Source organism: Cydia splendana, chromosome 12 (genome assembly GCF_910591565.1).
Source record: "Cydia splendana chromosome 12, ilCydSple1.2, whole genome shotgun sequence".
Lineage (NCBI taxonomy): Eukaryota > Metazoa > Arthropoda > Insecta > Lepidoptera > Tortricidae > Cydia > Cydia splendana.
Genome location: NC_085971.1, coordinates 9,400,209 through 9,418,116, shown reverse-complemented (window position 1 = coordinate 9,418,116; position 17,908 = coordinate 9,400,209). Strand labels below are relative to the sequence as shown.

Genomic DNA, 17,908 nt, shown 5'->3' with positions numbered 1-17,908 from the left:
TAGCTTTGGTGAATCATCTTTAACTCATGTGATACATAAGTATTTGTGTATTTAGACAACGGAAGTTGTTATGCATAAACATTATCAGTCTATTTTATTTCAACGTATAAAACAAGATTTGAAAAAAATACAAGACAGTCTTAGTAAAAGATTTCACGACAGATTGATTACATGAAATCCACTTATTTATTTACATTTATGTAAATAAAACTACGTTTTATGACTGTTTAGAGATGTTGGTTGGCCTTTGACTGGTCGTAAACGTATTAAGCCTGTAACAGTTGTTACAATAGAGTACAGATGTAGTGCATAATTGTTTTCCATAGCATTTCGTCGGAAACGTTAGTATTTGTCATGCTAGTTCAGTAAGTCAGTACGTGTTGTACCGAGACTGACTGAAATAGCAAGACACGTTCGTAAGTTTCCGTGAAAATGCGATGGAAAATAATTATGCACTACATATGTAGATTATAAAAGTTTTAAGGCGTATGCGTAGGCGTGTACAGCCTACAAAATATGGCAAGAAAGCAACATAGTTTAGGGCTTGTATAGTGAGTTCCAAAATTTTATGATTACGTCAACGAAATGTGATATAATGACCAGTTACCAGTGTGATCCCAAGCAAGTGGGAGTTCGATATCCCTTACCAAAGAGAATTTGAAATAGAGGAATATTGTCAAAGTAAATTATGTAGTCAGTACATCGACTGCCATCTTTCAACACAAATGATTAACACTTTTAGAACGCCATTTGACTTTGATCCTTATTTTTTCACTGATATGACAATATTCCTCTAGTCTAAATTCATCATCATCATCATCATCATCATCATCATCATCATCAGTCTAAATTCTCTTTGCCCTTACTAACCACTAAAGTAAGTAAAACATTTTCGTAGCGAGAAGAAACTATGTTAATATCGTAACCATTATATGCAATTAAGAAATATATTTCATATATCTAATAATCATATTAAAATATAATAAATATATCATTGTATTGTACCTATTGTCATTGAAAATAAAAATATTTATACATCTACTAAATGCAGCATTAAATTAGATTGGACCTACTTACGTTTTTTTTCCTAGCCTAGAGTAGATTGAAATAAGTCCATTTAAAAAAAAATTAAGAATTAATGAGCTGCAAGATCAAAAATACATAACCCACTATTATTGTTTTAATAGTCATATGCAGCCACAATAGTCACAAGTCAGTATTATACTTATAGCATCTCATGTTATAAGACAGAAACGGTATGGATGGGTCTTAATTTATTATTTGATGCTTTAATAGGTAGTCCAAAAGTGAGAACTAGTTACATATGTAATAGTTTAAGTTTTTATAATATAATTGAATTTACTTTAATTGTATGAATTAATGTATTTTACCATTCCATACTTAAATCGAATTGTACTCTATGGGAGAACATTGGGGCACTTACTGTGTACAACTATGTTTTATGCACCATTATAAGTTGTTTGCGTCAAAATTAATCAACACTTGCAACTTCGCTGGCCCAATATTACAGGGTTCTATGTTTCACTTTTATCGAACTGAAATTTGAACATTGTCATAGTGACGTTAAGTCGAATTTCAACTATCTTGAAAATGTAATATAGAACCCTGTAATATTGGGCCAGCGACTTGTCATCATTGTTATAAGTACATCATAAATTATACACATCTTTTTGTCGTTGACTTTACCTAGATCATGCTTTATAACATTAAATTTTTTAATAAATTTACATTTCTGTAATGCCTGTGTAAAGAATAGGCCTACTTTATAAAGAGCAGGGTTTCCCAAGCTTTTAGGCATGCTCACTATGTTGTAAAAAATAAATTACTATGCCCCCTTCTCTACCAGTAAGGCATTTCACGTCACTCTCCAAATCGCTACGCCCCCTGGGTAGTAGCCGTCCATTCGTTAGGAACTGTACTTATTGCCTGGTTGAATTGTATTGTCACTAGCAAATATATGTAATTCATAACTCATAAGAGTTACATTTGCTATAAAGTAAACAATTGATCTGCACGCACTCATGAATATTCTTGCGAGTAGAGGTGTGATCATTTTACATACTATATAATAGCTCTTTGAGGATGTACAGTCAGCAGCAGAAGTTGCTAGGCGGGCGAGGTGTTCAAAATTACCTTGACGCGCTCTTATTCTCTTAACAATAAAGTCGCGTCAAGATCATTTTGAACACCTGGCCCGCTTAGCAACTATTGCTGCTGACTGTATACCATAATTTTAATAATCAGGCATCATTTTATAATGGAATACATAATATATCATAATGTTTTATTTGCTATTAATTTGCAAATGTAATGTATGGGTTATTTTATTTTAGCAGTATGTAATATTTTTCACATTATATAAGAACAAAATTTAGAAATATTTACTTATTTGTTTGTTAAGTTGGTTAAGTGATGTCTCAAGCTTGCTGTGATGTTTATGTAAATGAATGTTTCTAGTAAAATATACAATATCATTATATTACTATTACAAATACACATGTATTGTAAAATATTATTGTTGTTGTATTTTGATGAGCAAATATAAAATGTAAAAAAAAAAGAAATTGAATAAATATTGTTGCAATCACTATTTGTCTTAGTTGTTTATTTACTAGCATTATCAATTTTTATTTATATTTTTTGTAATTTTCTTTGTCAACCTTATTTTATACCTTCAAGTATACACATTGGTTACAAAATTGACAAGCTTACGTAACCCTTTTCCAGGCATAGTACGATTTATCTACCATACAGGCGCCAATAGAATATCAACGTTAGCACTCCGATTTAAGGTTCAAATTATAATGGACTTTCAGAAATGTAACTTCCCTTCAAATTAATTATCAAAGCTGGATTAATCAGAATATATTTGGATTTTTTTGGGTTAAAGAATGTCAAATACACCATTCAGCTGTAGTAACTCCATTCTGGTAAAATATTTCCTTATTAACCCATATAGTTAGAGAGATCTCTTAGGGGACCCATCAAACAAACTCCATTCTGGTAAAATATTTCCTTATTAACCCATATAGTTAGAGAGATCTCTTAGGGGACCCATCAAACAAAAAGAAAATCCTATAAACAATAGTTTATTCCTGATTTTCTTCTTCATTTTCATCACCATTATCATCAGCTTCAGGTGCTTCCCACCATGTCAGCAGGCCAAGTCCTGGTTCATTGATACCACCAACTATTTTGTAAGGAGCCACAGTTTGGACAGGGCAGTCGGAGCCTGGCGGTCCAGTTGGCAAGCTCTCTTCAAATGCTTCACTTGTTACTCTAAACCTGATGGTTTCACCTGCAGATAAAAAAAAACTAGTAAATAAATTTTGAGGTTGCAAGAAATGTATATAACCATATAGTTACAGAAACTAAGTTAACATTGGTCACCTCCCGCATATGTACCAGGTACCTATACATATGTTGCTTCTTTGGTGGCTGATATTTGGGTGGGTGGCCTATGTTAGGGCCAGTTTGCCTATACCAATACCTGCATCCATAAAAAGGTCATGTTTTTCTCCATCTTCCTTAGGGTACTCCCACACCCAAGCTTGCTCAGTCTCATCAAATCTGGATGGGTGCTGCAGAGCATTTACAGGTAATAACACATCATCAAAAAATCCTAATGTAACTGAAATATAATTTAATTTAATTAATTTTTTAATATTTTTAATTATAGTCATATGTCATATTATCATACAGTTGAGGCTCAGTATAATGATTTTTTTTTGTTTTTTGATTATTTAAAGTTACTAAGTTTAAAATGTCACAGAAAAGGATTTCAACCAAACTAGAGTCCGTGTGGAAAGAGAAGAGTCGTAGAATGTATTAGTTCATATATTCCACAACTCTTCTCTTTCCGCACGGACTCTAAATCATAATAATATATTTCGTGTTTATATTTACCATGTACGCCTTCTCTACCACAGCTCCTAATTTTGCCTGTCAGTATTTCTTCAATCATTGGCCTGAATACTATATACCTAAACTTGACTTCAGTATGTGAAGACCCATCTCCAGGAAATATGTATGAATGTCCGATATGTGTGATATCAAATAGCGCTATACATAAGCCTACATTTAAAACAACCTGAAACAAATTTTAAATGTGAGTATGAAGGATTTCAATCATTTTAACTCGGTTTGTGAAGTTACAGGGTATCATTACCTTATTTGCTAATTTCCTATTTAGTAACGTAGTGATGGACTCTGATAAATTTTGATGAAAGTGTTCGGGCGTAACCCGTATTACATCTTTCATTTCTGCTAGCACAAACATTTTTATTGAAATTTTTAATTAATTAGAAACATCAGGACGCCGACAATATATAAATTCTAAACACATGCATTTGACGTAACCTTGACAGTCTTGACACTGACAAATAGTGATGTAAAACCTGTAAAACGCGGTAAGTAAATGTTCATGTATGAATGATCAAGTTACGGAACCCCTTTTACTCGGTAAACTATTTGAGTCATTTTTAAACAAGCCGTACAAGTTTCGTCATTTGACATTGACATAAACGAAAGAAAGGCGCCAAGAGCAAGAAAGACATGTCCATGTCGTAATTTGATGATTATTCGTTAATCCAATTATTGCTAGTTCTGCTACAATTTATTGTATTCATATCAAACATCAAACAATACATAAATATGTTATTTAAAACGGAATCTGATAAATCTGCAAAAATTGAGAAGATATTTCAACCACTGGAGTTAGAGAGACAGAGCGTGGAATATAAGGATTGTTCAAAACGATTTTATGAAGTTTCCAGGGATTTCTCCAAACAATTTGCCCATATATACTCTGCTAGACTGAACACATTTAGAAATATCTTAGAGCCAGTTATATATAAGAAGTGGACTAACAAGTACAAGATATTGAAACTTTGCGATTTGCGTGAAAAAAATACTACTTGTGTAATTATTGGAACACTGTTTAAACTCCAGGAATTAAAGCCTAGTATACTGAAACAACTTTCAGATCAATTAGAAATCATTCCTCAGCCGCCAAGGTATGAATTGCCCTTTTAATGTACACCCGGCTTCAGCTGTGCAGTTTGCTGTACTGTTACTGTATTTATAATAAATTTATTTGTTATTTTTAATGTTTGTTGTTTTTGCAGAACCCATTTTGTTCATGAAACAGACACTGTTGTACTGGAAGACGAACTGCAAAGAATCAAATTAGTTGGAGACTGTATTGATGTGCATCAAGTAGTTACAGGGGTGGTCTGTGCAGTATTAGGCAAGTATTTTTAGTTTGTGGAATTCTATATAACAAAATATTATTACAGTGAAGTTAATACATGCAACATATAAGATTATTTTCTTATATAGTAATGAAAGTAGATACTGTAAAAAAAAATTTTTTTTTCACTTTTACAATGTTCTATTACATCTTTAAAATTTACTGTACAAACATGCTTTTATTCTAAAGTCTTATTTATTTCTAATATAAAACATATTTTACAGGTGCTGAAGATGAAGATGGAATATTCACTATCAATGATATTTGCTGGGCTGGCTGTAACATACAAAAACCCTTGCCAAAGATGGACTCTGATAAGTATGTGCAATTTTACTACATAACAATTTTGTTGCTAACAATGTGCTAGGGCAGGGGTCTCATATACCTTTCTTTTAATTATCCTTGGTGTGACTCTGTGACTTGCCAAACTTTATACTTATACTCAATACAAATGGGTCATCTTGTATAAAAATGTCCATGCAAAGGAACCCATTTTCATTAGTCATAACTCTTAAGTGTAGTTGGGATATAAATTCAAATTTCCGGCTAGTCTGCCTTAACTCATTGTTCATTGTTTCAGATACATTGTACTGACTTCTGGTCTCAACATGGCGGGCAACTCACCGGAGCATCTGTTCTCGCTGCACTTGTTGGTGGAGTGGATATGTGGCATGTCCGGGACTGCACAGTATCAGGAGCAACTCTCCAAACTAGTTCGAGTTGTTGTCGCTGGTATGTTAAAATATAGATTAAGTTCAATGTGGGGAAGATTGTTTATAAGGGAAGACTGTCTCCAAACTCTTTTGTCGCTATTAACTATCAAATTGTTCCTAATTAGATGTATGCTTGCAACTGGTTACTGCGAACTAGACTTTCTAATTAAGAATGATGAACAGTAGGTAGAAATATTTAAAAATATAAAGTACATGTTGTCTTTTCAGGTGGATTATTTGTAAGCCAGTCCAGTGAGACTACAGTCACGGAGTCAAATGTAATCTCATCAGTGGAGTCCGTGGATGGTTTCTGTGCCGCTGTCAGTGCTGTGGCTCCTCTGGACCTCATGCCTGGATGCAAAGATCCTGCTGGAGTTATGCTGCCACAAAAACCTTTTCATTACTGTATGTTATTTTCTTGACCAACTGTTTTTCTCTATTGGTTCTGGCGAAGTTGGTGGTGGGGAAAATATAAAGCGACGCCAACGCACGACGTGGTGGAAATATGAACTTTCGTGGGGCGACAGCTTCATACTATTTGGCAGCTGCTAACTATCAAATAATCGATATAGTATGTCGCACCCACTAGGGCAGCGCCACAGTCATGCATGGAGCGAATATATATTATTATGTAATTGTACGTACAATTTTTAATATTGTAAATTTCTATTTCAGGCCTCTTCCCCAAGGCAATGGAATATAAATCATTCAATAGAGTATCCAACCCATATGAATGTGATGTTGCAGGTATTTTTAACCCTATATTATTACTAGTGGCTCTGTGAGCTGTAGACCTCGCGAGCAGAGCTTGAAATAACATGGTGCTAAGAGCTTTAAATACACTGTGTTTTTTTTGATTTCCGTTAATTTCAAGGGTGCATTCCTGAGCTTAAATCAAGTAACTTTCTCAAAGACACCAATGTTCTAATTAAGTCCATTTCGGAGATAATCCATAATTTATTTTTTTGCTATAAGGCCTCTACAAGCGTGTACACTTGCCTTAGGGCCGGCTTACATATTGATTAGTGTTTAGAATGAGTTCATACATTTGCTACTAAACTTAAGTACAATCTCGGTCGATTGATGTACGAAATGACATTGATATGTCACAGATTTCAATTGTTTGGTTGAGTTAAATGTAATGCCCGTGTTACAACAACGCTATATGCTACATTTAATTACTTTTTAAACAAAAAAAAAAACAAAAAAGAAAACAAAAAAAAATTTTTTTTTTGAAAATTAACTATGCCATTTAGTTCTTATAAACGTACTTAACTATACCCCGAAGTTAACGGAATTCAATAAAAACACGGTGTATAGTAAATTAAAGAAAAACAATACGAAATTTATGTGTAAAAAAATACAAAAAGTTATAATATCCCAGCATACAATTACTGGGGATCGAACCCAGACCCTCTGTGCAAACAGAAAAAGCGAACGTTTACAAACTGAGCCAAATAGTTCTTAGATGGGATGACGAAATTTAGCTACTCCTTCTCAAATTAAAATTAGTTAAAATTAAATATCTAAATACCGCCTAAACCAGCGATAATTTTTTTCTGCATTTTTTGCTATTAACTCTGTAAACATGTTTCAAAAAGAAAAAAGTCTTATGATATCGATACGACTATTTGTTTAGGCGCCAGGTATCACGACTCCGCCATTTTTAAAAATTTCCAAAAACCGGATTGACAAAAAAAAATTATTTAGTCATAAAATTCGGTCACAAAATTTCACGAGAATCGGTTAAGAATTGCGACCTGTAGAGGAGAACATTCGGACATACGAAAGCAAAATGCCCGAGTCAAAACGTAGACCTTCGCTTCGCTTCGGTCAATTATGTAATAAATAAAATTGGTGTCCTATACATTGACCAACTTTTATGATAATTTGTTTGTTTTTTTAGGTTTTCTTTGCTTAGGTTCATCTGGCGAGCCAGTGAAGGACATCATGCGCTATAGCAAGCTTGATGATCCCCTGGAAGTGCTGCGGAAGACATTGCAATGGCGCCACATGGCCCCGACCTGCCCGGACACAGTCCCGTGTACACCTTGTATAGACACGGACCCGTTTACTATCTATAACTGTCCTGCCGTTTACTTTACTGGCAACTGCAATGAATTTTCCACGGACTTATATGAGGGTATGATTTACTTTCAAATCAATCAGTATAAATATATTTAATTGTAGATTTTTTCTAAAAGTAATATATGTATTTCTGTTTCAGGTGAAAATGGACAACATGTAAGACTTGTATGTATTCCGGATTTTAGCCTTACAAAAACTGTTGCAGTCGTTAACTTAGCTAATTTAGAATGTTATAGTATGTCATTTTCATAAGTGTTGATTACATATTTTCTTTGTTATAATATAATGCATATTTACTGAATGACACCGCATTTCATTGGATGGGTAGTTGGGTACATTAGGCGTATCTACTTACTAATAATGGAGCTTTTTTGCTCAAAGGCTGCATTCTGAGATATAAGCAAGCCACTTTGCACGGTAATAGGTAGTAGGTGGTAGTAGAGACCCAATAAAATGTTTTTTTTTTCGAAGCACCCTAATTTCGACCCTAGTTGGTATTTCACCTGCTCAATTTCTTGGTCCAATGTGCAATTGTGCAGTGCGTCTCACTCTCTTGACTCTCACTAAGCAAAATGTGAGCTGCAAATACCCACACATTGGACAGGTGGAATACGAGTATCACCATTAGGAGAAATAGACTGTTAAAAAACCGGACAAGTGCGAGTCGGACTCGCCCACCGAGGGTTCCGTACTTTTTAGTATTTGTTGTTACAGCGGCAACAGAAATACATCATCTGTGAAAATTTCAACTGTCTAGCTATCACGGTTCATGAGATAGGTGCCTACAGCCTGGAGACAGACAGACGGACGGACAGTGGAGTCTTAAATAGTAATAGGGTCCCGTTTTTACCCTTTGGGTAGGTACGGAACCCTAAAAAAATGTCCAATTTCACGGATCAAGCAACTTGACAAAATTACTGCCCTCCTAAGCCGAATAGCGGTATCTCGAAAACAAATGATGTTAAAAATTGAATTTTCAGATAAAGAATGTAAGGTATATGTTTGCATTAAATTTTTATCTGAGATACAGCTTATTGGCTTAGCAGGGCAGTATAACGAACAAAACTGTGTTAATTAACGTAAAATAATAACCAAAATATTTTTGTAGAAATGCTGGGAAGCGATATTGCGCTAAGCTAACCGTTATTATGCCATTTGAAAAACTAACTCAATGTAAAAAGTTTCAGTGCTATTGCGCAACGAGTAACGTCATAATATATTATGCTATGAAATATTTAATATAAAATTACAATTTCATAACAGCCTATGGATGGATACAAGAATTTCTTTTTATTTTAAAAGTATGATCTTATTTCCAGCTCTCGCTCGCTGTGGGTGGGATGCATTCATTTATTGCGTAGTAGGAGAGTGGGGGTTATCGTAGAGATATTTCTACGTTTCGTTTCGTTTTCAGATTCTTGAAACCTTGAATTTTCATGTATGAATTTTATTGAACCATTGAAACAGGAATGCTTGGCACTTTAATTAATAACATGAGATTAAATTGTAAATTATATTTTGTGTTCAACCATATAGTAGACGATTCCGACAATCATAATGAAAATTAAACAGAACAAGGCTTGCTTACGTAAAATGGAATCGTAAAACGTCGAAATTGACACTTCTAAGGAAAATGTCATGGCTTCGTTCATTACTCATCAATGGCCCACAGCTAATAAACGTGTATTTGTTCTTCTCGTACTATTAATTGTGTTAACGATGGGTTTCTAGTTCCCTAAACTTTGCACACCCCCGTGTGCCTACACACAAGACATCAAAATGCTGTAAGTACAGATTTTTAATGTTATCACCAGTTTTTCATAGATCGCATTATATGGTAGCGGATTGCATTCCAGCAAAGCTGGCTTTCACTTATGGCGGGAGACTAAGTATACGCCATATCAACAAACCACTTGCTCGTGTACGTCCGTCAACAATGCATCGCTGTTTGCCTGTACATAGTTCACGCATTCAGTTGACGTCACAGTGCAATTTACTGTAATGCGGAAAGAAACTATATTTGACGATACGAGCAGCACTATATTTGAGATATATATCAGTATTAATCTAGTAATAGTTAGAGATAACGTTTATTCATGACACTATTTTCAGCTCATAGGTAACATTCGATCATATCTTGTAACTTTTTAAAGTATCTAACAGCTAATTTTATACTTAGTTGATTCTTATTTATAACGCCTGGCACGAGCTTTGTGCAGGACTCAAAATTCTCATATAAAATCAACGCCAGTTTTCGTAAATCCACCTGTACACATCTGAAAAAGAACCTAAATGTGTTATACATTCTGTAAACGTTGTTAACAATGCACATTATCTCTTGCATACTTTAAATACTCTTGTTAAGTATGCACCTGTCACCAGTATTGCAATGTGTTGTAAGTGCTCTTAAGCAATGCTAAGCCAGCATCTGTGGCATGTTGACATGGCATGTTAAGCAAGAGCTTTGATTAGAAAGTATTGCTGTTGTGTGCATGTGTAATCAGGACATACATACATATAAGTGTTATACATTTTAAAATATTATTTTGCTAAAATAAATCATTTTAATACTGCATAAAGGGGCTATTCATAAATTACGTCATTTCAAATTAGGGGGGGGGGGTCTGGACATCGGATGACGGTAGCATGAAGTAGGAGGAAATGGGGTCATTTGAAGCATGATTTTTGGATGATTATAGGGGGGGGGGGGGTCCAAAATCGTCAAAAATCGATGACGTAATTTATGGACAGCCCCAAAATGCTTGCTACAAATATTCAGTTGATATAAATCTCATAATATAATATCTTTCCCATAAATGAGAAAATTAAAAGGTTTGCAAACTACACCATCTTTTTAGGGTTCAATTCCTCAAAAGTAAAAAAAAGGAACCCTTATAGGATCACTTGTGCGTCTGTCTGTCTGTCCGTCTGTCACTGCCCATTTTCTCCAAAAGTACTGGACCAATTAAGTTGACATTTGGTACACATGTAAATTCGTGAGCCAAAGAAGGACGTCTTACGTAAACAAACGAATTTTAAACATGCGGGCCACTTGTGGGGGGTAAATGAAGAAGTTTAAAAATAAAGTTTATCAAACTATATTGTGTTGTATATCAAATTAATAAAAGAGCTCATCTTGAGAATTTCAAATATTTTTTTTTATAATTTTAAAATACAGAGGTTTGAAGTTATTTAAGAATAGGCTTGTGCCTGCTCGGTCACTACAGAGAACGCTCCGCTCTCGGTCAATCGGTCAAACGAACTAGTTCGGCCTTTTAGTTCCTTTAGTTCAGTTCGGTCGTTGAGAGCCGGGAATGAATAGGAGTCGATTTTTCATTGTTTTCTTTCCAATCTTTGGTAACTGAATCCAATTCAACTTGTACGATACGATGTGTCGGTATTAAACATTAAAACACCTTAACATAATTAATAAAATATCAAATATGTGGAAATATATTTGATTTTCCTTCATATTTTACGGGCTTAGGAGTGTCACGTCGTTCTTTCATCTCGTTCACACTCGTGCCAGCGACATTGACAACCGTTTCGTTCCGTCCCTTTTACGTTTCACTCAGTCAAGCGCTCTCGAATCCTACTGAACTAAAGGACCTAAAGACCGATTAAGAGCGTGCAAAAAGATTTAGTTCCTTTCGGTCCTTGATGGGATTTCATTCTTAATAGTTCTTAGTTCAGGACCGACTCAAGCCTATTTAAGAAAATAGCCAAAAAATGACCATCCCTTCCCCCTCTTTATTTCCGAAACTACTGGGTCTAAAATTTTGAAAAAAATACACAAAATAATTCTTTACCTATAGATGACAGGAAAACCTATTAGAAATGTGCAGTCAAGCGTGAGTCGGACTTAATGTACGGAACCCTTGAACGCGAGTCCCAACTCGCACTTGGCCAGTTTTTTTTTCAAACTGTTAATTACAAAGGGTCCTTTATGAGCTTAAATTAAGTAATTTTCTCACAGACACCAGTATTCTAAGTAATTAACTCCATTTTAATTCTCAATTCAATTCTTTATTCATTCATCACAGATACATAAATAGGTGGTAACGTAGTATTCTAAGGGACAGCTATGATGTACCTTTTGGCGTACTTTTAGAGTTTTTTTTTTCTGATATGGGTTTTCCAACCGTGTGCAAGTGCCTTAGGGCCTGTTTAGTGTTTATATATTGATTAGTAGCATGAGTTAATACATTTGCTACTAAACGGAAGTACTGTCTCAAACGATGGATGTTCGAAATGATATTGATATGTTAAAAGTTTTTTGGTTGAGTTAAATATGTATAATATTAATACCCATGTTACAACAACGCTATATCCATTATATAAGCACTTTTTATGAAAAAAAAAATAGGTATTGAAAATTAACAATGCCATTTAGTTTCCATAAATGTACTTAGCCATAGCCCGAAGTTAGGCGAGTTTAAAAAAACACGGTGTTTATTGAGTTTTATTCAAATGTAGAGGCCACTAGAGGCTTATTTGGAGAATCTCAAATATATATTTCTTTGTAATTTTATGTTAATTTAGAAGTTGTTTAAGAAAATAGGCTAAAAACGACCTGACCTGACCTGACATCAGAATGATATGTCATTTAGTTATCGCGCGTCTCGCTCGCGCCAATACATGCACGGACAAGTACGAGCGAAAGGCGCGATAACTGAATCGCATCATTTGGATGTCATTTTGATGTCAGTGTACGTTTGAATTGGCCTGTTGGCCTCACTATCTTAACACTCTTATGAAGTTTGTTCTCTGTTGAATTGAATTCCAATAAAACAAAATTGTGTGTGTATTGAAATAGGATTTCCACGTGCTTTTAAACTTGTTGATGTTAACCATAAGGTCAGTATAGGTTACTACTATAACACCCCAACTTGTATATTTCAGTGCCAAAATGGCGCCCTCACCGGACATCCTTGTCCCCCAACAACTCTCATCACCAACCTTGGACGCCATCAGCCTCCGAATACCGGATTTATCTGATCATCCATCTGCGCTTGTATCTGCATACTTGGTGAGTACAACTTTTTTACTATATTTAAGTATTTAACCCTTTGAACGCAACGGCTATCGGTTGCGGCGCGTCTTCGTGAAACTGTCGGAATGCACGAAGGTTGATATTGGGTTGGGCTGTAACTTGACGTCTTTAGCGGTTAAAGACAATTCAATTTGATTTTCGTTTAGGTATATCTTATTTCTTCAATTTGTATTATGAATTGATTTGACGACCGGTCTGGCCTAGTGGGTAGTGACCCTGCCTGCGAAGCCGATGGTCCTGGGTTCGAATCCCAGTAAGGGCATTTATTTGTGGGATGAAGACTCATATTTGTTCCTGAGTCATGGGTGTTTTCTATATATATAAGTATGTATTTATCTATATAAGTATGTATATCGTCGCCTAGCAGCCATAGTACAAGCTTTGCTTAGTTTGGGGCTAGGTTGATCTGTGTAAGATGTCCCCTAATATTTATTTATTTAATTTAATTTTTAAGTAAATAAATAAATAAAAAATATGGGACAATTTTTCACAGATCGAGCTAGTCCCACAGTAAGTTGAATAAGGCTTGTGTCGTGGGTACTATACGTCGATATATACATTATATGTATAGTTATGTATAAATATATGAATAGAAAACACCCAGAACTCAGACACAAATAACTAACCCTAACTCCTGTTTCGTAGGCAGGGTCACACCGGCTTGGCTAAGAGGCTGTCTAAATGATTGTCAATATTCAATACATAGGTACCTACACATGTATTTGTAAAACCTAACAAACAACCTATTCTTAGTATTATATTTATTAGTGTTAGTGTTATTTTGACCAGATATCTAAGTTGTGCTAATAAGCAATTATTGGCGAGACTTATTTGCGTTTCAGTCTGTCTCAGAGATTGATTCAGAATAACAGAGACAATATTGACCATGACTTGAAAGTAAAAGGGCAAATTAATATAAAGACAATTTATTGAATAATGACATGATACAATGAATGAAATATGAAACTCCATTGGAACTAAGTTTTTTTTTATTTGTTACAACTATTCTGATATTGATGTATGAAGTATTGTCAAATGCGTACCACATTGCCTACCTTGACGAATTATTCCGAACTAAATCATATCTACTATAATTATACTACTAATTCGAATGCCTGTTAAAATTTTCAGAGCAAACAAACCGCCAAGAATGAGTGCGAGCGTGTGGGACTGGTCGCTGGCTTCGGCCGACGGCCTGCTTACGAATGAAGAGTGCTCCTTGCTGCTCGATACCGACCTCCTTAACAACGATGGTGTGTACTTTTATTTATTTTATTACTTTGTTCTTACTACAGCAGTTGGGTAAGGTTGCAAAGTATTGGCGGATTAGGTGACAATGACAACTTACGGAACTTTAGATTTAGCTATTTGTAATTTACAGTTTCATTCAAACTATGAAATCGTTGCTCTGTTACGAAATTCGTTTGGTGTTTACTTACAATTGTCTCACGCAAAGGGAAAGGGACATAAAAACTTAAGATGCAGCTCATAGGTTCAGTAATCCCATTCACTCTTACAAAAGAGACCTATTACAGACGAGAAGACGGGAGAGACATTTATTCTTCTTTCACGTAGCTATTTGCTTTGTTATTTTTAATACAAACGTACGCACGGGCCACGTACGATTAAATGGTATAACAACGTACGGATGCATTTTATTCTCCACGCACGTCCGATGATAGAACTAGGAACATGGATTTAAGTTGTGCAGTAATGCACAGCTCATTTTCTTTTTATTTTAAGATCCTTCTTTGCACTGAGCAATCGATTAATACCTACAAGCATATCACACAGATATCTTGATTAGTTAGTGCACACCACATGACACGCACAAAATGTCTGACAATACATTTTTGCAGAGCTATAAAAGCGAGCGACATATTTGTTAAATTATTATTGCAAATGACTGTCCTTACACGTGTCTGTGCAACCAACTCTTACTATAATGACATTAATGACGTGACGTGTCCGAATAAAGCTACGAATATTGTACTACAGATAAAATAATTCAAGCAAGACGCTATAACATGGTGACTCGTGTGTTACTCTTCTCGTGGAGTGACACATTTTATGAATATGTTGTAATTGTTTATTGGCATCAATGGTTTCGGATGCAACATCGATCGGTATGCGTTTGATATAGACATATATGCTCCATGTAAAGGGTAAAGGTGCCAGAACCTTCAACTATCGATATTGTTTTATTACTGTGTTACTACTATCACTAGCGATTAAACAGATTTTGAATATGACTACAGCAAAGCATTGGTATTACTTATTGTTATTATATTTCACACATTTTAACGTATTCCATAGATAGGTATTTAAACATGCCTGACCTATAGAAACAGTATCTGTCTAGCCAATTTTGATAAATGGAATGTTTATCAGTTCGTTTTATGGTCCAGATGACCTAGGCTACAAATTAGGAGGTTCTATACGAAAAAAAGGAGCCAGGGCAAAGATTAAATACCCCGTTCAATACTACATTTACATTCAGCCCCTGCCGCTGCCGTCAATAATTCCCTAAATACTGCTGCAGCACGATCGAGCTCGAGTGTGTGTTTACATACTGCCCTATGTATATCGAAACCGAAGTGAGTGGTATCACTCACTTCGGTTTCGAGTTTCGGCAATGGCAACCGTCTTTCTCCTCCAGATGCTCGGCAAGTACTGAGCGACGGAGCTGAATGTGAACACACTGCCGCTCGCGCTGCCGGTCCTTTGACTTCCGCACGAAAAGCCGATCTTTTGGGGAGCGCCCGGCAGCGCGAGTGGCAATGGCAGTGGCATGAGGAGTATCGTGTTTATAGATATAGAAATCATTTTTCACCTCAGCAGCTCGAACAAGAGTACTTTGTTTCTTAAAAACAGTGAGCAAAATGCGATTTTGCTCACTGAGGGAGACAAAATGACATTCAAGTGACCTTTATAGTCAAATGTCATTTCAACATGCGGGATCTAATACAAGTTCGATATACTTGGGTTCTATTATCTCTGTCCCTCTAGGTATGTTCTCACTGCTTAGGGTGAAAAATTTTGTGTACTACACGAGATCAAAGTTATTTACATCTCGTGCGCTTTTGAATCCCTTACTACGCTCAAGATTCTAAATTAGATTCACTCGCTACGCTCGTGAATCTATTATAGAATCTTTCGCTTGCACGGGACTCAAAATAAGCACTCGGAGAAATATCAAACTTTGATCTCTTGTTGTACAAATAACTATATTCATGTTCAAAACGTTCTTCATGCAAAAAGTAAATGAAGAAACATGTAAACAATCGAAAAACAAACCAGGAACACATTTTAACATAACATAATAATATTAACATATACAGTGTGAAAAGATAAGTCGGGCCCTGGAGGGAAACTAGGTACCTTAAATCCTTAAGTGGCTCATTTTACTTAAAGGAGACATTCCTTTATTTTTAAAAAGAAACGAAACTGCATTCAAAGTATTTTTCTTTTTTTCTTCAATTTGGCTTGTCTAAAAAAATCTTGAGTACTAAATATTAGATTTTATGGATATTTTGTACGACAGACGAGTGTAAGACCTAATGAGTTAATTTATGCGGCATAATGGCATGTTGTCATTAGGACGTCAAAGCAACATTCCTGACAATTTAACAAAAACAACCTACGCATTTCATCAGGTTCATTGTTGCCCACCAAGCCCCACCAATGCGGGGCAATAATATATTATTGCCCCACCAATGTGGGGCAATAATATATTATTGGTGTCACGCCCACATGCGAAATTTAGGTATAGATTTGGTTCGAAATTCGCGTCAATTGTATGAATTAAACAAATGAAATTTGTCGTAGTGTGATTGAAACATGTTTCCTGTCACTCAGATTTGGTGAATTGACTCTGTGATTAGCTCGTATTAATATTAGACCAGACCCATGAGTTTAATATATGCCATGACCTTTCTAATTAATGTATACTTTTCCTACTGTACTTTTATTGTATTGTTTATTCCCCATAGCACATTTAATTTCTCATCGTCAAGTATCGAAACCATAGTCTCTGATCGTTGAGAACCTCCTCCTTTTTGCAAGTTACTTAAAAAGTCATTGCAATTAATTACTGGCAGTCAACCTTACCACCAGTAAGTTGGTCGTTTAACAACGGTATCCTTTAGAATTTAGATACTAAATACTTATCGTGAATGTGGTCCAACTGCTATTGATCCATAAAATTCCGCGAACAAATTGTGGAGTGAACTGCACATGTTATCCTTGAACGGCAATTAAGCCCTCACAAAAACAGCGCGGTGCAGTCTCACTCAATGCCAAACCAATTATGTCGCCTTACGATTCCGATTATGATAAAGGGTATATTCCGATTTTCCTTACCAATTACCTACGTACGAACACGCTTTCGTACGCTATGGATTAATAATTATAACTTTGACTGATGCTCAGGCATTCAATTGTTTCAACTTTATTGCACATTATAGGAAAGTACAAATAGCAGACTTAGACAACAGATATTGTTGGTGCAGATAATTTGGTGACAGGGGTAATGTTGCATTTATAGTGTTTTCTAATATAATTCTGAGTTTAGCTAAGAAATAGGATACCTACATTATTTCTGTACTATGTAGTAGTATTTAGGCAGTCAGTAAAAGGCGCTTTACTTACTTCGCTGGTTTACACGAATATATTATACAAGCAAGGAACGCTCACTATGATAAATGTCATTGAATTCAGTTTCGTTTCTTCGCGCTATTAGTAGAATTTGACCCGTGTATAATTAGATTCATTAGGCACATA

The 17,908-nt window shown here is 35.3% G+C and overlaps 3 protein-coding genes across 4 annotated transcripts in view; 2 read left to right on the top strand and 1 right to left on the bottom strand.

The window, feature by feature from the left end:
• Nucleotides 1-17,908, top strand: part of LOC134795538 (activating transcription factor of chaperone) — a 197,947-nt gene that overhangs the window by 159,404 nt on the left and 20,635 nt on the right. The window contains exons 1-3 of one of the 2 annotated variants that reach the window (XM_063767426.1): nucleotides 9,700-9,857; nucleotides 12,976-13,102; nucleotides 14,258-14,379. In XM_063767426.1, the coding sequence (XP_063623496.1) occupies nucleotides 14,277-14,379 (103 nt within the window). In that variant the 5' untranslated portion in view covers nucleotides 9,700-9,857; nucleotides 12,976-13,102; nucleotides 14,258-14,276. Of the gene's footprint in view, nucleotides 1-9,699; nucleotides 9,858-12,975; nucleotides 13,103-14,257; nucleotides 14,380-17,908 lie in introns of those variants that run through there. The other variant, XM_063767427.1, reaches the window with a different exon arrangement.
• Nucleotides 3,098-4,380, bottom strand: LOC134795783 (DNA-directed RNA polymerase III subunit RPC8). The gene is made up of 4 exons (XM_063767719.1): nucleotides 4,190-4,380; nucleotides 3,928-4,111; nucleotides 3,512-3,652; nucleotides 3,098-3,319 (listed from the first exon to the last, which is right to left on the bottom strand). The coding sequence occupies exons 1-4, from the start codon at nucleotides 4,298-4,300 to the stop codon at nucleotides 3,111-3,113; spliced, it is 645 nt and encodes a 214-aa protein (XP_063623789.1). The 5' UTR covers nucleotides 4,301-4,380; the 3' UTR covers nucleotides 3,098-3,110.
• On the top strand, nucleotides 4,590-8,375 carry LOC134795433 (DNA polymerase delta subunit 2). The gene is made up of 8 exons (XM_063767270.1): nucleotides 4,590-5,036; nucleotides 5,148-5,269; nucleotides 5,497-5,590; nucleotides 5,853-6,004; nucleotides 6,214-6,390; nucleotides 6,661-6,732; nucleotides 7,892-8,128; nucleotides 8,213-8,375. The coding sequence occupies exons 1-8, from the start codon at nucleotides 4,675-4,677 to the stop codon at nucleotides 8,323-8,325; spliced, it is 1,329 nt and encodes a 442-aa protein (XP_063623340.1). The 5' UTR covers nucleotides 4,590-4,674; the 3' UTR covers nucleotides 8,326-8,375.